The following is a 21836-nucleotide window of genomic DNA, read 5'->3' on the forward strand; positions in this document are numbered from 1 at the left end:
AGTTACCGAAGCTTTTGAAGTTCGGATTACATTCTTTATATCAACCTTCCATGAATGTTTTTGAACCCCCACTGAGAGAACGCTAATACAAAGCAACCAAAGAATCTTTGCATAGAACCACCTAGTATTTATTTAATAAAAGAGAGACAATTCACATTAAAGAAAAGAAAAGAGAACCTTAAACTTGTCACGAGTATTGTAAGTATTTTTCGATTTCATTTCCACTTTCCGTATTAGGGGGAAAGCACTCCCCTTCAAAACCGCAAAGTCATCCTTCCTTGGGGCATCTTTCGACATAAGAGAAGACTAGGCCTATGTAGGAGAAATCACAAAAGGCCTTTGCAAGCCAAAAATAAGACCCTGTATATGTAAGAGCATAATGATGTGACACCAAGTAATTGTAGCCATCTTATTAATGTACGACAAAATGAATGTTCGCACGTGAGGATGAATGAAATGAGGGCGGAGGGGTTTATTCCTGCTTCTCTTCAGTATTTGCTCCTTTACCGCAACAGACTCCATCACCTGATAATCAGATAGGAATTGAAGAGTTGCAGAGTCTCATCAGGGGCTTTCAAGACAATTTCTTTTGAAAATGCCAGTATACTCGCATTTCTTCACTATGGTGTTGAAATTGTGTTGTCATTTGGCAAGCACAAGCTCGGAACAAACCTGGTAATAAATATGGGTTGTGGGCTTCAGAATGCTCAAAGTGAGCGATCCCTTGTATAATAAGTGTGTTGGAACTTCAGAATGCTCAAAGTGAGTGATCCCTTACAATAAATGTTTCTTGGGACTCATAGAATGCTAAAATTGAGCACTGTGCTTGCAAAAAGTATTGGTGCATTTGCATCTCTGTCTTGTGGGGGCATGTGATGTGGTGGCCTCTGCTAGTGCGCAACCACTGGAGCATGAAGGTTGGAGCAGCCAGCCTTAAGGAGCTACGTTCCTGTCAACTTTAAGGGTAACATCAACAGTGTTTTACTTTTCAGTGCCGAGGATTGGGGAACAGCAAAAATGTTCTTTTAGTACAAATTTTAGGGATTGTGATATATATGAAATTGCCATGCACAATATATCTGCTTATAGTAGTTACAAATATATTGCGATGTTGTGGGTTGCACCAGAAACTCGGCACGTTCTCCAATTTCTCCTTCTATAGTTAAGCATAATGAAGTTCTGTATCTCCTTGCACTGCCAGCTTCTCTCTTGACACTACTGCTCAGAACTCCAATTTGCCCTCCTTGACACTACTGCTAGTGAAGGACATATCCATCTGTACACGAGGTGACAATTCTAGAGGTTAACTCAAATGTGTGTCATGGTTAAACTGAAGACAAATGTCTGATTAGTTATCTACTAGAATATGAACTTTGAGGCTGCTATCAGCAAGGCCAATAATCAAGGCTCATTAACTAACAAACCAAACATGTGTCATATTTCCTTCAGACCATTAGTTGTAATCCTAATACTCTGGTCAAAGGTTTTTTCCTTCTTGTCCTTAGGACATGTTGTATCATAGAGTGACAAGACAAATGCAAGCCAAAAACATTCACTCTGCAAGCTTGTAGACCCTAGGAAGTACATGAGAGAATGGAGACGCAAATGCAAATCCTTTGCTCTTTGCTGCTCATGTTTATTGATATAATCCCCCTAGTTTTTTAGCATTGCATTGCATTCATCTGCCATCAATCAATTACTAGAATCAAACAGAGAATAGAACAGATGACCGTCACCCTTTCTGTGCCCTTTCTGGGACCCCGTTTCCTCCTTCCAGCAGCTTGCAGCAGCGGCCTTTAGAGAGGCTGATGAGCTGTCTTATCAATCAGCTTATGAAGCCTCAGCTGTCACCAATGCACAAGTGGATTGGAAGGAGACCGCAAACACTTGGATCTTCTTTCAATGCTTACCATCTAGGTATGTCACAGTCATAATTCCCATTCCCACCATTTCACATCTGATCCATCTCTTCTTGAGAGGGGTCTTTTTGAGAGAGGTCCTCTCTTACAAGATCCATAGTTGCACCATTTGATGAGTGTATCGGAGACTAATAGTTGACACAATGCCGTGAAACAAAGAAGAGTGACAAGTGGGCATCTGGTCAAGTGCTCACATGGCAGCTTCCTGTGATGCTTCCATTTGCAGCCCGAGGAGAAGGTGGAGAATGGAGTTTGCATCATGATTGTGCCCAAGCTGCAATAGCCCAAACCTATTATCACCAATGTCCCCATCTCTGGTTGAACCTCCCTTGTACAAGGAATCTCCCTCTCGATGACCATGCCCAAGCTGCAACAGCCCAAACAGCCCGAGGAGAAGGTGGAGAATGGAGTTTGCATCATGATTGTGCCCAAGCTGCAATAGCCCAAACCTATTATCACCAATGTCCCCATCTCTGGTTGAACCTCCCTCGTACAAGGTGCACTCGAGTAAAAATCTCCCTCTCGATGACCATGCCCAAGCTGCAACAGCCCGAACCTATTATCACTGATGTCCTCATCTCTGATTGACCCTCTCATTTTGAATCCCTCGTGCAGGGTGCACTTGAACAACCAGAAGAGCATAAGAAAAAGGGCTTGATGTGGCCACCTCCATAATACATATATACATCAAAAATGGCAGAGGTTTCTTACAGGCTCTGCTTGCGATGTAGCAGTTTGGGCTGCAGTGATATCCTGATGTTTCTCCTTTTTTTCTCTATTGCATTTCTTGCCCAAAGAAGTGTGCTATTTGGTTAGACATGTGAATGTCCTCATCTCAGGTTGACCCTCTCATTTTGAATCCCTTGTGCAGGGTGCACTTGAACAACCAGAAGAGCATAAGAAAAAAGAGCTTGATGTGGCCACCTCCCTAATGCATATATATACATCAAATGTGGGTTGGTTGTAGAGAAGCACAGGAGGTTTTTTTACAGGCTCTGCTTCAGATGTAGCAGTTTGGGCTGCACTGATATCCTGATGTTTCTCCCTTTTTTTCTCTATTGCATTTCTTGCCCAAGGAATGTTATTCAATATGCACAAGAATTGGTTAGACATGTGAATGTCCTCATCTCTGGTTGACCCTCAAAATCCCTCATGTTGAACAACCAGAAAACCATAAGAAAAAAAGATTGGTGTGACCACCTCCATAATGCATATATACATCAAATGTGTGGGTTGGTTGTAGAAGCACAGCTCTCTGTACACCTAGTGTCCTGACAGAAGGAATGCCAAGCTCATCATCCAAGCTCTCTGAGCCACTTACTGCCCACACCCCGTTCGCGGAGGACGTCTCAGCCGAAGCTGTCCATTGCTGTCTCCATCAGTTGGCGCCTGATTTCCAGCCCTCTTCGCGCAGTTTGGAGCTGATTCCAGCCAAGCAACTGCTGTTCCTGTGCAAACCTGCTGCCGTACAGCCTCTCACATCATCACAGTCCTGCTGCCTGCGTTTTTAGTCTTTCTCTCTCTTGCAAGCTGTCCTGCCTACGTTTAGTATTTCTCTCACCTGTTGCCTGCGTTTTTAGTCTTTCTCTCTCCTCACGTGCGTTTTTCTACTGGTTGCAACCTCTTACTGCTGGTCGCATCCTCCTCCCACTGGTAGCTCACTTCCAGCCCTTCCACTACCCTCCCACCCCTTGAGGCGGGCATTGCGGTTCGTGCTTCACACTGCCCTCACACCCCTTGAGGCAGACATTGCAGTTCGTGGTTCGTGGTTCGTAGTGGCTGACTGACCTCTTCCTTCTTCAGCAAGGCACACTGGTATCCATGGCTTCTTTACCAACAGATGTCCAAATTACTGGGTGCTCCTACTGTGGCATCACCAAACACACCACCGATGCTTGCCGACTTCAACCTTTGCTCCCCACCCCTCGGAGTATATGCATCTTCCACCAGGCACTCCTTGTGCCACCTCTCATTTTTGGGCCACAAAGATTATTCTGCATCAGCTATCAGAGTACTATGCTCAAGGCAATAAGACGCATCCAATGTGCACCAAGTCCTTTCGAGCACATGGAGAATCGATTGGCGCTACGACCTCCTGGAGATCGTCGCAATGTCAACAGCCATCTTCTCCCACTTATTTTCAAGTACTGTGACTTCCATGACCTACGGTTTTGCAGTCCGCTCCATCGAGAGACGATGATTGTTTGATATTGTCTCCTCATCAGTCCGCTCCTTCGAGAGACAGTGGCTGCTTGACTCCTTCCTCTTCTTCGGCTACCCAGTCCGCTCCACTAAGAGACAGCAATTGTTGCCCACCTCTTGCTCTTTCTGAGCCCCACCCTCGACTACTCAGGTTTGAGAGGCTACCTCTGGGAGCTCTTCGGCACCCCAGATACCTTCTTCAACACGATCGGCAACACTTCCTTCGTCATCAAACATTTCGGAGTTCGTGATTCATGAGTTTTTGGATTCCCTATCTACTTCAGAGAGGGATTCAAAGGGAGATGTTATTTCTTTGCCCTCAGAGGACCCTTCCCCACCCTCGACTACTTAGGTTCGAGAGGCTACCTTTGGGAGCTCTTCGGCACCCCAGATACCTTCTTCAGCACGATCGGCGACGCTTCCTTTGTCATCAAACATTTCGTAGTCCGTGATTCATGAGTTTTTGGATTCTCTATCTACTTCAAAGGGAGATTCAAAGGAGGGTGTTATTTCTTTGCCCTCAGAGGAGACATCTACTTCTTCTTCGACTTTGACATAGGCCCCTCCACCTTCCACCTTAGAGAGGGAACCTGCTCCACATGAAGTTCTTCACCCATTCTCTACTTTCTTGGGGTGGCTATCTTCAACCACTCATCTCTTCTACTGATACCCAGGATCTTCAGGTACCACCTAGATTGGGACCTTAGAGGTTCAGCTGCAACTTGGTGACGAGGCCTTCGTATTCCTTCCAGCGTGGATGCACGGAGCTAGTGGCTTCTCTCCCAAGGTTGAGTTTCAGGTTCTTTAGTTCACTATCTACTGTTCTTTACTATGGGTTACCTTTCAGGTGGAAATCTTGGATCTTAGGGATTGATTCTCTATATCTTCTTCCTCCTTTTCTCTTCTTGCCAAGTGACAAATCTTGGATCTTAGGGATTGATTCTCTATATCTTCTTCCTCCTTTTCTCTTCTTGCCTCGGTCACTTGGTCAACATGGAGCCACCTCTCGAGATCGAGTACAAGCATATCCTTATGGTTCTCGATACCACACAAAGTCTGACATTCCTCCTATGCATTGCATGTTTTCATCATCTTTGTACTAGGGTGCTTAGGCAAGTGAACAATTTCCTCATGAGGAACACTGTCCAAGTGGCACCTATTGCATAAGCATTGCATCTCCACCTCACTCTTTTCTTTTTCCCCCTTTTGGGCCTAAGAGGGGATGTTGAGAAACCCTTCACCCTTCACCTACAGTTTGCGTTCTTGTGTTTCAATGTTTTGCGTTTAGGGTTTGCAACCCCAAAAAGAGGCGCCATCCTAGACTAACAATGCCTACTTATAGGCCACTCTCTCATTCATTCCTCACGGCTGATTCATTCAGTCCATCACCTTTTCTCTCCAACCTCTCCACTACCCTCACACCCCTTCAGGAGGACATTGCGGTTCGTGGTTCATGGCTGTTTTCATCATCTTCCTTGTGCTACGGCACTCTTGTTCCCTTGTATCACATTCACTCCATGATTCAAAACTTCATCATTCCATTTATCAGAGTTTCTTCTCTCTTCTCTTCTCTTCTCCATGTTTGCCGAGTTCACTCCGTGTTCCTCCCCGCAAACCCTACTGTCTCGCTGGTATGTCATCTTTTGACAGGGCTGTACTGATATCCCGATGTTTTAGATGTGGGATTACTGATCATGCCACTAGTGTTGTTATTGCAAATAGCATACATCTATTAGCTCATGGCCTTGTGTACTTAAAGCATACATTTTGAAGGTCATAGAAGAATGAAAGTTACCCTGCCATGTGGTGCATAATTACAATGAAGCCATCACCCATGAGGCACAGGACAGGTCGAGCCAAGTTCATTATTGAAAGGATTTGATCTAGTTGAAGAGCCATTTTCCCACTTATTGCCCCATTACTGATAACAAGAATAAGACTTATTCCTTGATCGTTAAATTCTTGTCACCAACATTATTAGTTTTCTTTTAAAGACTGATTCCTTGATCGATAAGTCCTTTTCACCAAACATTATTGATATTTCTTTAATTGTTGCAGTGTAATTTGAAGCTTGTAATAAAGGATCAGAAGTTAAAAGGGTTCTTTTGTTCAACCTTTCCAAAAAACCTAGAGGTGAGCAGCAAATGCCCGTTTTACACACAATGCAGTCTGCATAGCAGGTAAAAATAATGCCATTTACAGCATACATTTTGAAGGTCATAGAAGAATGAAAGTTACCATGCCCATGTGATGCATAATTACAATGAAGTCGTCACTCATGATATAATTACCATGCTTAATAGCAGGTAAAAATAATGCCATTTACAGCATACATTTTGAAGGTCATAGAAGAATGAAAGTTACCATGCCCATGTGATGCATAATTACAATGAAGTCGTCACTCATGATATAATTACCATGCTTGTGTTGTTTATAGCTAATTTTTGTCTGGTGCAAAGCTCTGGTCTGCAGTATGGGTGACATTAACAGAAAAATGGGATTGTCCAGAAAATGGGGAACTGAATAGCACCAAATAAGCAGCACAGCAGAGGGGATAATGAAACAATCAGATGACACTAAGGATATGCCTTTTGTTTTGGTTTTGTTGACTGGCAAGTTTATGCTGGACACTCAACATCAGAGAAGACACCTAAGAAAAAGATTGAAAAGGGAAACGCAAGGAGTATCTGAATAATGAAGTCCAGGATTGAATGCCAGAAGATTGAAATGGCTGATAAAATTGAGAACCTAAATAACCAGAAAGGTGGCAATACTGATAAATCATTTATGGTAAAAATTGATACATCAAGAGACAGTCCACACAAGCTGGTCAGACTACTTCGACGTCGCCAAGTTCAAGGCCACTGCCCTCACATCACCCTCTACCAAGACACTGCCAGGTCAACAGCAAGCAAGGCTTCACTGGCATCATGATCATCATCATCAAGAGCAGCCAGGTCCCAGAACTGGCATCCCCTTTCTCAGGCTCGACTCCTCACTTCCCATGTTATGGCCTCACAAAATATTCACACTACATCACTGCCCACTTACAGTTGCCTGCATCAATTTTCTCCAATCAACCTGCCTCTGACCAGCATGTGCCTGCACTATGATTCCCTACCTCTGCCCTCTCCATACTTCCCTACACTTCTCCTGCATAATTGACTTCATAGCCTCCACCAAGTCCAAGCAACTGGCACTTTAAAGTTTTAAAACAATAGCCTATGTGCCTATTGCGGAAAAGCAAGCATCAAAATAGGTCAGTAGCTTATGTGCCCATTGTGGGAGAATCGAGCATCAAAGTAAGAAAACCTTTGGAGAGAAAAAACATAGCATTGAAACAGAATGCCTCTCAGATACAGGTTTCACACCAAATTCATAAGTGTGGACGTGACGTCTCCTCCCATGACATAGAATACACAGTGAACAACTGAGTAATATTCGTCCCTCCTAGAAGCCAAAATGATCTATGAGAACAAATGTTGAACACAACTGATCCATGCTATGTCTTATCATTGATAAACAAAAAACAAAACAAAGAGGATGTTATCACAAGAGTGGTTTCTGTGCTGTTTGGAATCATTACCCATGTGAATACACGTCATTTTGAACCATTCTTCTGCTTCATATATACTTTCCAATCCATGGAACCTCTGTGTCTTCTTTCAATGCAAATGACACATCATCGCTGGGACAAGTAGACCAAGTAGAAAAGTCAGTGAACCATATCAAAGTAGAGTCTTTGACCAATGCTAAGCAAGCTAATTTTCAGGTTTGTGATGTTACATAGGGAAATTGAGCTGGAGTTTCTGAAGGCGATGGCGAGCACCAGGTTCACATAAGATGAGGCGGCCAGCACCCAGTCCACAGCTGTAGCAGGAACAGGAAGGTCAATCATTGAAGTCTAAATTTGGGAAGAATACTTCTGATTATCAATATATAGAGAGCATACCCAACAGACAGCAGTGTATCCCAGTCAAGGGGACTTTCATTGTTATTTCTACACAGAAATGTATAAGCTGTGGCCACCTGAAATCCATCACATCTAGCATTAGTAAATGGCACTGGCAGATCAAACAGACAGAAAACATGTGCAGCAAGTCTTACCTTCTCAAAATTTGTCTCCACCATTCCTGTCTTACATTGCTCATACACCATTGATACCAGGAAAAGCTTGGCATGCTTACTACATCGCCTCATAATCTACATCAAATGGTGTTGATTCAGTACTACTCACCCATAATATTATGCACAACTGAAAAACCCATTAGAAAACCTCTGGTCCACATGCCTTTATATGAGGAGCTTGAAACATCTCTTTAATGGCTTCTTCAACATCCTTCATGCCAACAAGATTTGCCTTGGCTTGGGATGCTGCAATATGGCAATCTCAAGTTACTTCTAGAAACTGAGACACAGGAAACCTTGATGGTATGAAGGCAAACTTGTGCAACCTGAGAGAGCTCGACTTTTGGCTGCAGTATGATTGTTTATGCATCGAGCCTCTGCAATCTCAACCGCACGTCTGCAAAGCTCTAAGGCACGGCGGGCATCTCCGGATACCGCAGCAACCTGAAAGCACTGACTGTCAGACACATTGCCAAGCTTTTGACAAAAACAACTGAACTGCCACCACATGTATTCCCAAGACAAACCTTTCGTGAAGCAAACTCAATTGCTTGCTTTTCAAAGGCATCAATGGCTGTAAGGCGGCAAGAGATGATTCTTTGCAGTTGCTCATGTGAGTAGGGGCTGAACGATACCCTGTGCAACCCCATTCGACTTGCAATGCGAGGGAGCAATCGCTCTGGCAAATCAATAGTGTTTGCTATACCTGTAAATGGCATGAATAGAATTATAAGACTTCTGATTGCACAAAACGTGCACCATAAAATCAAAGCACTATTGATTGCTGTACATATCTTTTGTACTCATTATTCTGAATGTAAAACCAAAGTAGATGATATAAAATCATAAATATCAATACAAAATGACAATCAGGAAGACTTGATCGTGTGTGTGAACAAAGAGATCAATCTCTTAAATCTGAACAATTAGACACGGCATATATCTCCACTACAGTATGTGTAACTGACAGCTTACTACACTCAACCAGCATGCAAATATTAAAAAATCTGCAGAGTCCCATGGTCTTGACAAACTGAAAGCAAGGACCACATCCACAGAAGCAGGAACACTGCATACATATTCCCAACTAAATCCTTAGCTTTTGAAAGCACAGTTGGCGAGTGGTGTGCCATTATAGGCTACATCTAGAGAAACCCCTAAAACACTTCATATGTAGCATATATATTTCTCGTCTAAATCTTAGCTTTAGCCACCATTTCTGGACCCTAGGTAGAAACCTTAGATGGACCTTCAATAGATCTCCTTGGCAAAGGAGTACACTTGGTTGCCATCTTTTGGCATGGGTCAACATGGATCTGATCCTTTGCTGGTCCTTGCAGCCCACTATAGAAACCTCGTATCTTTTGGTGACTAGAACATACTTTGTTTGCTCGTGCCTTTCAAAGTCACTGAGACTAATATTTCCAAGGACATTGCTTGGGTATTTCAAATCGTCATCATCACTGAATTCTTGCTTAAGTCAATGACAGATTTACGTGCGATGTGGAAGGATTGTCATCATGGATGAACATACGTGCTATCCAGTAAATATGTAAAGTCGTGTCAGGAGCAAATGAACCCACACTACACTACACTCTACCCATGCACATGCTTGAACTTGTATCAACCACACACACTTACTGCCTCGTCCAAGACAGGTCATGTCTTACCCTTTGGCAATTGCAAACCACAAACCATCCAACACTAGTATGAATATCTACGACAGTATTGACTCCAAAAGGTGGATCCTCTTAACTACAACCATGGTTATGCTATAGACAAGCCTATAAGCTATCCGACAACAAATCCACATTGCTCTTTAGTCCATATGGAATCATGCCTACTCCAAAACTCATATCCCCCACATATACATGTTGCTTTGTCCAAGATGAACCATGTCTCAACAATCCAAATCTTGAACCCTCAACCCTAGATCTACCAGTTTCACTACCCATCTTGCTTGTCCAAGACAAATAAGGGTGATGAACCATGTCTCAGCAATCCAAATCTTGAACCCTCAATCCTAGATCTACCAGTTTCACTACCCATTTTGCTTGTCCAAGACGCATAATCCCAAAGAGGGAAAGTGGAAACCCTTGATCCTTGGCCATCAAAAGTGTCTAATTAGTTTCACTAGCCATCCACGCTTGACCAAAACAACAAGGATGATGAAGACAAATGATCCCAAAGAGAAGGGATTCCCTGTTAGGCAAGATATCTAAACAATCCAATTAATTTCACTCTTCATCAAACCCATCAATCCCACTTGTCTTTCACATCATTGATTTGCTCACCAATCATCTATCTCGATTCTCCATAGACCTAGCTGATGAATAACCACATTGATATACAACACCCACAATTACGATCATGATCTCAACAATAGTTACAACCTAGTGGTTTACTAGGTTCTCTTTTAGTTTTCTCGTAACTTATCTTCTATTTTATGGCTATTTATATCATGTATCGGTTGTCTTTACAACACTCACATGCAAGTTAAGGTTCATTGTTCAAGGAAATAACTAAATACCTATAGCCTCTATTTTCCACTCCAAGGTAGACTCACCTTTTTGGAGGATGAAGTTCATAATCTAGGGAAAAGGACACCCACAATATCCACAAACTACTGAGATGGTATCATAGTAATCAAGTTCATCGCATACATCTAGAAGGAACAAAGGCCTCTTTTTTTCCCTCTTCACTGAACTCAACCAAGACTACTTTGAATTAGTTGGTGGTTTGTAATGCAACTAGCTTATGAACTTACCATCTCAAAATAAGATAATGTGCTACAGTTGATGAGTCTTGTGCTCAATAACATTTTGGATCAACATTTGCCTAGTTGTTCTCTCTTAAAGCATGCATGTGAAAAGATGTGAACCCATGATTTCAACAAAAGAACAAGTGTGTTGCAACATGAGGTGCATATCAAAAGGGTATGAATAAACCCAATTGTTATACTGAAAAACAGTCATATGCAAGCAACACCATGCACCTCAGCAAAGTTGGATTGAGAATTTTGCAGCTGTTGGCTCTCGTGCATTTTGCCACCAACATCATTTGCATCAGGTCACATAAAGCAGCATTGTTACAGCAAAATTCTCTAATCAATCTGTTGCTGATTTGTGGCCACTGTTCTGCTTCTGTGGAGAACTTCATGCTTATATTCTATCACTTGTTTACGCAGCAGGATTCACAAGCCAATCATCTCTCTCTTGACAGCAGTTACTTGAATTCTGAATTTGCAGCCACTATTCTTGCTATCAACATTATCTAGCTTGTATTAGCTCACATTGAGCAGAGCTATTCAGCAGACAACTAGTCGATCTGTTGCTCACACTTATCGCATCAATCATGCTTGTGTTCTATCACAGCAGCGGCCGTCACAAGCCAATCATGTTCCTCTTGACAACAAATAAGTAAGCTTAGTTCCAACATTTTTGGGGGCTCTACATCAGTCTATTAAGTTATTTTCTTTTCATGATTTTCAATAGATAGGTAATAGTATGAAGATCAAACTATTCCAAAATGCAATTATATTTAACATGGTGTATGTAAGATGGGATATGGCAGCTCTCAGCTGGAAGCACACAATAGATAGTAGAGAGAGTGAGAGTGAAGACACAACACGATTCCCAATGCTATTCCCAAGTGTGATGAAAGTACAAAGTGCAACCCTTGGACCCTAGGGTTGTTAATGTGCATTCACACTCGAAAGGTGTGTAAAACACGGTAAGTAATGGAACTGTGTGACATAAACACATAAAATAGAAATAATGTAACTAGGGGGAAAAACCTCGTAAGGAGAGCAAAAAGTGCCCCAATGTCCTACTACGGATCATTAATACTCCTCTATGAGCGTAGGCATGAGTCAAACCCAACAAACCCCCTAGAGTGAATAGTGATCAGCATACAAGGATCATCCACCAAAGGAGATCAAATTTAAAGCGAAATGCTTCAAAATTGTCGCAAGGAAGAGCTTTAGTGAAGATATCTGCCACATTGCTAGTGGTAGGATAGTACACAAGGCTAATATCTCCTACATGTAGCCTCTCTTTGACAAAGTGATAATGAATCTCTATGTGTTTCGTACACGCGTGAAACACTGGGTTCCATGCCACAGCACGTCTCAGCCATATACACATTCATTTGTAGTAGTGAAAGCTACCGTGTATTCAACTTCACAAGACTTCACAAGATGATGTGGCAAAAGTAGATTGTTTCTTGCTAAGCCAAGAGATCCAAGATGAGCCAAGAAAGAAACAGTTTCCACTTGTAAAGTGATACAAATCAAAATCACTACCCCAATCTGAATCATTGTAAGCATATAATTCCAATGGTCCCCCCTTGGCATAAAGGAATCCAAGAATCTTAGCACCCTACAAGTAACGAAAGACGTGCTTCATAGCTTGCTAATGTGACATGTGTACATGTGAGCTGTGCATATATCTACTCAAGCTTGAAACTGCAAACTGCATATTTGACCTTGTGTTGCATAAATAAATAAGACATCCAACTGCTGGAGCATATATATGAATGTCAAATAGATCATTGTTATCATGCAAAAGACAGCTAGAGTCCAATCTCCATTGATGTGCTAACTAGCTTGCAATCTTAAAAGCCAAATTTCTCAATGAGTTTACCAATATATCTGGACTGTGAGAATTCAATACCTCTACCATCATGAATAGACTAAATGCCCAAATAGTAATGCAAAGGCCCAAATCTGACATTTCAAAAGTTTACTGCAAACTTTTCTTGAATGCTGAAATCTGATCAGCATGTGTTCCTATGAGCAAAAGATCATCTACATAAAGACAAATGACCAACAAGGATTGCCCCTCTTTGCATACATAAAGTGTAGACTCCGATGGACTGTTAATGAACCCTTGGCTGAGTAAAAAGGCATCAATTTTGCATATCAAGCTCATGGAGCTTGCTTTAAACCATACAAAGCCTTTTTCACCTTGCATACCAAGTGTTTGGATCCCTCAACTGCAAAACCAATGGGTGGTTGTACATACACTTCTTCTTGAAGTTCCCCGTGTAAAAATGCAGTCTTAATATCAAGCCGATGCACAATTCAACCATAATGGGCAGCCACAGCAACCATACACCAAATGGTGGTCATACGGGATGTAGAAGCAAATGTTTCCTCATAATCAATGCCCTTCTTTTGCACATAGCCTTTTGCCACAAGCCTAGCTTTATACCTTATCAATGGATCCATCCGCTTTTCTTTTCAGCTTATAGACCCATTTTATGCCAATGGCTTTCCTTCCAAAATGCAATGTCACTAAATCCCATGTTTGATTCTTTATGATAAAATCAAATTCAGCTCGCATTGCTGCCATCCAATGCACACTATGTTGCGCATTCTCAAAACAATCAAGCTCTTCATCATCAAGTGTGAGTACTGCCATAACAAACTCCATTGTGTTAGCATAATCATGCAAACGTGCTTGTCTTTTAGTACGACCAGCAATAGGAGCATCCAAATGACCATCTTTTATAGTCTGCAAGTACCATCTAGGTATTTGCTTAGCTTCCTAATTATATCATGCTCCTGATGAACCTCAATTCAGCATCTTGCTGAATATTCAGATCAGCCATAGGCTGAATTTCTACATTGCTTAATGGAGTAGCTAGTTTGTTCGTTTACTAAAACTCCAACTGTACCACCAAAAGAGATGGACAGCAGCCCTTCAAACACATCATTTGAAGCCTGACATGTATCAAAACCAGCAAGGGATAATTCTGATTTTTTATCAAAATCACATCCCTACTGACAAACTTTCTTGGAAACAAAGTCATACAATCTGTATTCTTTGCTCTCACTGCTATACGCTACAAAAATGCATAGGATTAAGACTCTCCGTTCGGACTGAAGGGGGGATACATGTCTTCTTTGTTGAATAATTTTTTGAAGCATAAAGGAATTGCTCATCAGTATACCACTGTATATAATCCATAGCAAAATGGGCTTGTAAAAAGGAAAAATCGGTCACTCATGGAGATGGCCAGATGTATGTTGAAAGCTAAGAATCTGCCAAATGGCTTTTGGATGGAAGCAATTATGTGTGCTTGTTATGTTTTGAATAGGTGCCCTACCAAGGCATTGAAAAATGCCATGTCTTTTGAGGCTTGGAACAACCGGAAACCTTTAGTTGGCCACTTTGGGTGTCTTTCATATGCTCATATTTCCAAAGTGCTAAGAAAGAAATTGGACAATTGAATTTCAGCAAGTGCAACAAAAGCCAAAAATACATTATATACCTCTGACTTTTTCACCAATGAGTAGACCCAACAAAAACGAGTAAAGTCATCAATGAGGTGACGAAATAATAGCATGCACCCAATAAATTTATCTACCCAACAAAAACGAGTTAAGTCATCAATGAAGTGACGAAATAATAACATTCACCCAATGAATTTATCTACATAGGTCCACATACATCTGAATGCACGATCTGTAATCTAGTTGTTGCCTTAAAAGCAACATCACGAGGAAAAGAAAATCGATGCATTTTTCCCAAAATGCATTCATATAATGCATCCTATAAACGGAGAATAGAGTCATCAATGTCTTTCAAGACAATCTTCCCAACATGCCAGCCAATACCAAAGTCAAAAATTCCTTATCCCTAACCATGCATTTTTCATCATCAAAGGTGACCTACATACCACACTTTGCTAAAGAAGAAATGGACGACAAATTCTTCTTTATCTTTGGCACATATAATGCATCCTGTAAACGGAGAATAGAGTCATCAATGTCTTTCAAGATAATCTTTCCAACACCTTTAACAAGGTAAGATGCATTGATGGCACATTGCACAAATTTGCCAACAGGAGCTGCAATAACAAAGAAAAACAAATCCTTACAAGATGTAATGTACTCATCACTACCAAAGAACCAAGAAATAGGATTCTTGATAGAGCTAAACGTTCTATCAACCCAAAAAGAATCATAACTGCAAGTATAAAAATAGTAGTCACCGTCAACAACAAAAGACCCGGACTCTGTAGTAATAGAAGGTGCATCATAAATAGACATCCTTGACTCCTCCTTAGCAATGCACTACTTACATTCCGTAATGTAGTGACCTGGCTTCTTACAACAATGGCACTTGCCCCCCTTGGCTTGTGCCCCCCCTACTTTGTTACTCTGTGAAGACCTGAGTTTCTAGAACTTTGTGGAGCATTTCTAGATTGGCTGCCCTTTCCCTTCTGTCTTGCCATAAAAGCATGTTTAGAGGCTACAATATCCACCCCACTATTCTTTCTTGTTTGCTCTTCTTCTAGAAGCAAACTAACCAACTAAATAAAGATAAGTGGCTACGAAGAAATTCTCATGGTGAGATTTAAGGCTGTGTGAAAGACCAGATAAGAGGGCGGCAAGAAATTCAAAGTAGTAGGGATTATCTGTGGATCAAAATAATACTCATCTATATTCATTAATTGCTCATGCAAGTCTTGAATTTTGTTAAGATGATCCTACATGGCATCACCTTCATCCATCTTCACATTCTCAAGCTTCTTTTTCAAGAAAGAGATGCATGTCTCATTTTTCCACCAAACAACCATGCTTCTTGTGAAAAAGCAACAGACCTACTATGCAAGATTATGAACAGTCAAACTGCCAATGTAATCAATGACAATGCTTGAGTATCCCATGTGTTCCAAGCCTTTTGTGTTGTTGATCTTTGGGAAAGTGACTGAGCTAGAGCAAGCCTTTGACCACTTTCTCCTGGGAAGCTGCATGGTGCTCGAGTCAGGTGATGAGGGGGAGCTACAAATTGCAAGGGCTGGACCAAGCAGCGCTTAGGTGGTACTAGGCACAAGCCAAGAGGCACTACAAGTTTGCCAATGGCCCAAGTGGAGCTGGGGGCACTACAACCAGACCAGGCGTGGAGCTGGCGCTAGTGTCGTCAACTGGTGGCAAGCTGAAGCTGGATAAGGAGCTGCAGGCAGTTGACGAGTTGAATCTTGAGGCTGACGAGCCTAGAGAGCTAGAGTGTAGCAAGCCTATGCTCTAATATCAAATGTGGAATGGGATATGGTAGCTCTCAACTAGAAGCACATAGTAGATAGAAGAGAGAGTGAGTGAAGACATAGCACGATTCCCAATGCTATTCCCAATTGTATAATGAAAGTACAAAGTACAACCCTTAGACCTTAGGGTTGTTAATGTGCGTTCACACCCAAAAGGTGTAAAGCACAATAAGTGACCGAACTATGTAACATAAACACATAAAATAGAAAATAATGTAACTTGGGGAAAAAAATCTCTCGTAAGGAGAGCAAAAAATGCCGCAATGTCCTTTTGAGGATCACCGACACTCCTCTGTGAGCATAGGCATGAGTCAAACCCAACAGTGTCTAAGTCTCAACAAGGCAAACCTTTAAACCTCTTACACTCACTATGCATAAACCTAAGAGCATAATAGTCTCAACTTACAAAACCAACAAATACATTACTACACATAAACCTAAGAGCATAACATTCTCAATTTAGAACACCCAACAAGTACACTATTGCATGCAAAACTGCATTTGAGAGCCTAATACTCACCAATAACAAAGAGCCGAGAGTGGGGGCGAGTTGGCCAGTCAAAAATGTTGTAAAGAACCTGCAGCCAAACCAAGTAATTAGAAAGCAAGAATATGACAGCATATTCATTGCTCACATAGATTCAATTCGAGCACTTACAGACTGATTTCTGGTCACCAGAAGGTCTAGCTCATCAATCAAAAGAATGCACGGTCTTGCATCTATACGTCTTGAAGGCTTTGGGTTTGAAAACCTCTCATCCAGCAGATGCAAAGCTTTCTTCCAACCCAGATGATGACCTGTCAATGCTTCATGAAGAACCTGTAACACATTGGCCACTGATAAGAGCAGCAACTTATATTTTGCATAGGATTCTCATCTCAGAAGGGCTTTATTTCATGAAGACTACCGTGTACAGATGCTCAGGAGAAGTTAATCTCAAGCCATTAATTTCCACAAATCGATAACTGCCACAGCTTTTGTCCTCAAAACTTTTCTTAATACTTTGCATGACTTCTAGTACTGTTGCAGTCTGCATGGCAAAACAGCAAAATGTTCATTTTCCTTGACCAAATAGACATAAGAGACATATAAGCAAAACGCACTTGGGGTAAAATTATGACTACCTACACAGTGTTTGCTTCTGAACATACAACAAAAGCTGAAAAGACATGCATGGTAATCTCCATAAGTTAATGCACCTAAAGTCAGAATTAAGATTACCTACAGAGTGTGGACATTAAAAGAAAAGGAGAAAGACGTGCAAGTTGAAATTACCTTCCCTGTGCCTGGGACGCCACTTATGTACAGGCAATGGCCTAGACTCTGGTCCCCTGCTGCAACCGCATCTGTTACAAATGCTGAGATTTCCTGCATTTCCCTGCAAGGTCCAATATACACATAAGATAATCTAACATATGTCAAGCAAAAACAGTGGGAGAAGAATGATTAAACCGTGTATGATGGCAGGCCTGTTCTGGTCACAACTAGACATAGAGTGCCATCTTCAGGAATGTAAGGTGAGGAACAACTAGGAAGCATACATTTCTCTGCAAGGCAATGAATCTGGAGTAGCTGTTAAGCGGAGAGCATCTTTGGCCTTTTCAAAAGGTGTGAGTGCACGTCTCCTTGCACTGACAGGGATCATTTTAGCACCTACTTTTACAACATTGGACATCCGTCTATTCTGCAATCAGGAATTTTCACTGTTCAAAATACAGTAAGGGAATACATAAACCTGCCATGCAATCTGAGATAACATTAAAAGTGCCCTTAATAAGCAGAAGACGAACCGCAGCTTTCGTAAAAGTCAATGGTTTAAGAGCTTTTTGATTTGAGCATTTCATCTTAGGTGAGACTCCATCACCATCACTGTCCTCATCATGATCTTCCACTTCTGATTCTCCTTCAAACTCATCATCGGAGCCTCCATTACTTTCATCTGCATCAGAAATCCGTTTGAAAGTTTGAAATTGGGTGTCATACTCATATTCGCAGAGAAACACATCATCGCCCTCCCTGCCTGATTTCCGAAAATCTTCTGGGCCCATCACATAGCATTGTCGCAGTATAGATGCTACCTGCCCCAATGGCAAGTGAGATCTCGAATGTCAGTGAAACCTATAATGTCTATACTGTTCAAAAGTAATTTTGAACAAGCAAAACTTTGTACCTCATTATCATCCACTTGAGTGGTGCGAAACAATTCTCGTCTCAAGTTATGAGGCTGTCTCCCCACAGCAGTTTCCTCTGGAATTAAGTACCATCGGCCCTTGAACCAGTAAGAACCATCCTCACCCTTCCAAAGTCTGCAATGCATTTGTAACTGCTAAGATACTAAACTACAGCAGAAATAAACTATTTTAAGCAAAGACATCTCTCCAAGTCAACAGCCTACAACCTACATGCAAATTTTCATACTACTATCTGAAGCTAGTTAAAAAGACATGTTTGTCCAAGTCAGCAGCCTACAACTTACACAGAAACTATAATACTGCACTATATATAGCAGCGATTCCTACCTTTCTATTCGAGCTGCCCATAGCTTTCCTGCCAATAAAAGCTCCCTTGCAGTTCTGAATTGTTGAGCACCATTGCTAAAGCCAGGAACTGTTCCTTGATCTTTTACTGCTGCACATTGGGAACAGTACCAATCTCCTTCGGGAACCTCCTTCATTGGAGGATCCATGCATCTCAAGTGGACTCCACCTGAACAACTGTCACACTCGACTAGCTTTCCTGTGTTTCCACACACAAGACATCCTTCAGCCTCTTCATCCACATCTTCCTCGGTTCTTTTGAGATATACATCATCACCAACGTGGAGTTTAGTCCTGTCCACCACTACATAATGAAGGCATTTCGTTTTAAGACTCTTTGAAGGCTTGCTGCAATGTCTATCTGCTTTTGCAGAAAGCTTATCTTTCTTGGTTACAGGCTCTTTATTACGGGAGTAGGGTAAAGGTTTGCCAATTGGAGTCTCTGTAGAAGGAACTTTCTCAATCAAACGTGGTGACTGCCTTCGTCTCTTAAGTGAAAAAAGCTCTTGTTGCTCAGGGGTGCTCGGAATAGGGGGGTAATCCCCAATATCAGAGGCTTTCCTTTTTGCCTGGGTACTTCGCTCTTGTTTCAACTCTTGTTTCTTCGGTGAGTCAGTTAGGTGTGCTCCGTCATCAAATACTAGCCTTCTTGGTCTGATTCGAGGTGAAGGAGCAATTTCGGGTGTCCGCGGAGATCTCCTACATGATCTTGTGGACAGAGGAGTGTCATCAGTGGTACCTGCTTGAACCACTGCTCCTGCATCAGGATATTAAGACAAGATCTCTCTCTCTCTCTCTCTCTCTCTCTCTCTCTCTCTCTCTCTCTGGGTGTGTGCACGTGTGTGTTTTATATTCTATCAGTCATGCCACTGGACTCTCAACGCGGGGTTCAATTCTCCCTTTCTGTTTCTATTTCCAAATGTCAGCACGGAATGCAGGAATTGAACTCAATACCTTCTGGTCACCATGCTCTCTCTCTCTCTCTCTCTCTCTCTCTCTCTCTCTCTCTCTCTCTCTCTCTCTCTCTCTCTCTCTCTCTCTCTCTCTCTCTCTCTCTCTCTCTCTCTCTCTCTCTCTCATTTATTATTAATTGACCAATTGAAGTCATCATTCTTGTTGTCACACGTTTTTCCTGTATCATCCCAAGAGCTCCTGGTCAAAATGGAGCTACTCCAATTGAGTTCTTCCTCCGTGATGATTGCGCGCGCGCGTGTGGGTGTGAACTAGTTCAGAATGCGCACTAACCTCCATGTGCTTCTCTAAGCCTCTTCTTTGACTGCGTGGACGACGACGGCTCCACGCAGCTCACTTTCTCGAGAGGCAGGGGGGTGCTAGGAAAGGCTTTCTTGACGCCTTCTGCAAAGACAGCTTCTCCTGCTCGAGCGTCCATAGCCCTGCGTGACACGGGCTACAATCCTCGCAGGAAGAAACACAGATCAGGATTGCTCACATGAATCAACGTCTGGGTAGCCTTGAAAAGCTAGCTGGCTGCTAGCTCGACTGCTACCAGGATATGGCGGGAAAACCTCCAGGCTAGGGAAGAGAGAGAAGGTCATGTCAAGTGAGAGATGTCCAAATTTATAGCCTTCGATATGAGGTCCGTTAACCATGTCCTCCGCTTGCTGGACATTAAACCCCTGCACACATGGGACGTTTACACAACTTGCTTTCCTTATTGGTTCCTGGTGTACATCCGTAGGTAGAGTTTTGTTTGCTCTTTTTAATAATGTAGGGTCCTAACCATAGTCTCTTAACCATACCAATTTAAATATTGTGGTTAATAAATGGTTACAAGCCGTAAGACGAAAGAAGGGGAGAAGCCCATGTAGTTTTTCACTCACAGACTTAAGGTGCTTTTGTGTGCATGTGTTACAAATTTGGTAGAGATGACGTCCTAATCTCCATTGTCCCCACATAGCCCACAATCTCGAGGGCAAGATGAAACTATGTATACACAAACAAAGGCACCAACATACATGGAGTAAATGATGACAATAATCAATTCTATGTTGCAACAGGTGAATGCAACAAATCACACATTGCTAGCCTTTCTTAATCAACAGCATCAAGGGTACAAATCCATGATTTCTATCGCAATCTTTTTCAACCTTGCCAACAAAGGATGTTCTATCATGGCTTGATCACATCAACAAAGTTGCAAGATACCATGTCTAGACAGAAGATCAAAAAACATGTCAATAGTACATATCGTTCAAGGCAATTGGTAAAAAGGGGGTGAAGTACCATTGGACACACGAATGTAATGATGCATTTGAATAAATAAAAGAATGGATTGCTCAATCCTCCTTCTACAATACCCTAACTTTGAAAAACCATTTTTGTTCAAGATTCATGCATCAGACCTGGGTTAGGAACAGTTCTATTGCAACAAAAAGAAGCTAATAATTGGCATCCAATATGTTATATTAGCTTGACAAAGGCAAAATAAAATTATTCCAGAACATGGAAAGAGGTTCTAGCCATTGTTTGGGCCCTTGCAAAATTACACCCTTATTTGCATGGACCAAAGGTTATTATCGAAACAAATCATCATCCCCTGACAACATTGATATGTAAATAGCATCCTCTTGGAAGGTTAATGCGGTGGGTACTTACACCACGAGAGTACAAATTCCAATTGAAACATTGTAAAGGTAGTACCAATGTCATAGCAAATGCCTTAAGCAAGAACACACCAAAGATACAAAGTACACAACAACATATAGAAGAGTACAATGAATCGGCATCAAACTTAGAACAAATGGCAAGATTTTAAGCTACAGATCTAGCGATCATAAAGATTTTTGGAAATTTAAGGTCTCCACATCTACATTCAAATCAAAAGAGGTATCTACTTCAAAATAATGTGTTCTATTTTGTTCAACCAAGTTCACAACCTTGCATATACATTCTAGAGAAGCTACAAAAAATGTACATTGATTCGAGTGACAGTCATTCACCCATTATTTGGGCATGTTGGAATAAAGAAGTTCT

General features: G+C 41.7%; 1 protein-coding gene and 1 non-coding gene across 6 annotated transcripts; both read right to left on the reverse strand.

Annotated features, from left to right (window-relative positions):
- Positions 1-319: 319 nt before the first annotated feature.
- Positions 320-20436, reverse strand: LOC148037369 (origin of replication complex subunit 1B-like). 5 transcript variants are annotated; one of them, XM_087676285.1, is made up of 17 exons: positions 20088-20436; positions 18825-19581; positions 18476-18611; positions 18096-18383; positions 17847-17989; positions 17581-17683; positions 17213-17335; positions 16963-17124; positions 16825-16882; positions 8777-8955; positions 8576-8693; positions 8413-8495; positions 8229-8324; positions 8074-8150; positions 7908-7991; positions 7708-7809; positions 320-1276 (listed from the first exon to the last, which is right to left on the reverse strand). In XM_087676285.1, exons 1-16 carry the CDS (start codon positions 20230-20232, stop codon positions 7746-7748), a joined length of 2616 nt encoding a protein of 871 aa, XP_087532411.1. In that variant the 5' UTR covers positions 20233-20436; the 3' UTR covers positions 320-1276; positions 7708-7745. The 5 variants fall into 5 exon arrangements, with proteins under 5 accessions (XP_087532411.1, XP_087532410.1, XP_087532409.1 ...); XM_087676284.1 differs by having other exon boundaries at positions 18825-19593; XM_087676283.1 differs by having other exon boundaries at positions 320-525; positions 18825-19599.
- On the reverse strand, positions 18246-18323 carry LOC148037370 (small nucleolar RNA snoR28). Its single transcript, XR_015690803.1, has one exon. It is a non-coding gene; the product is annotated as a small nucleolar RNA snoR28 (small nucleolar RNA).
- Positions 20437-21836: the final 1400 nt, after the last annotated feature.

This window comes from Lygodium microphyllum, chromosome 4 (genome assembly GCF_053477565.2).
Source record: "Lygodium microphyllum isolate KBCC chromosome 4, Lygodium_microphyllum_v1.1.10, whole genome shotgun sequence".
NCBI classification, from domain to species: Eukaryota; Viridiplantae; Streptophyta; class Polypodiopsida; order Schizaeales; family Lygodiaceae; genus Lygodium; species Lygodium microphyllum.

Bases quoted from the DNA above. Each gene is read 5' to 3' on its own strand.
- LOC148037369 (XM_087676283.1), bottom strand. From the start codon at position 20,232: ATGGACGCTCGAGCAGGAGAAGCTGTCTTTGCAGAAGGCGTCAAGAAA. The intron at 17,336-17,580 runs GTAATTTCAACT...TTTGCCATGCAG, and splicing joins GCGTCCCAGGCACAGGGAAG to ACTGCAACAGTACTAGAAGT. The intron at 16,883-16,962 runs GTAAGTGCTCGA...GTTTGGCTGCAG, and splicing joins TGGTGACCAGAAATCAGTCT to GTTCTTTACAACATTTTTGA.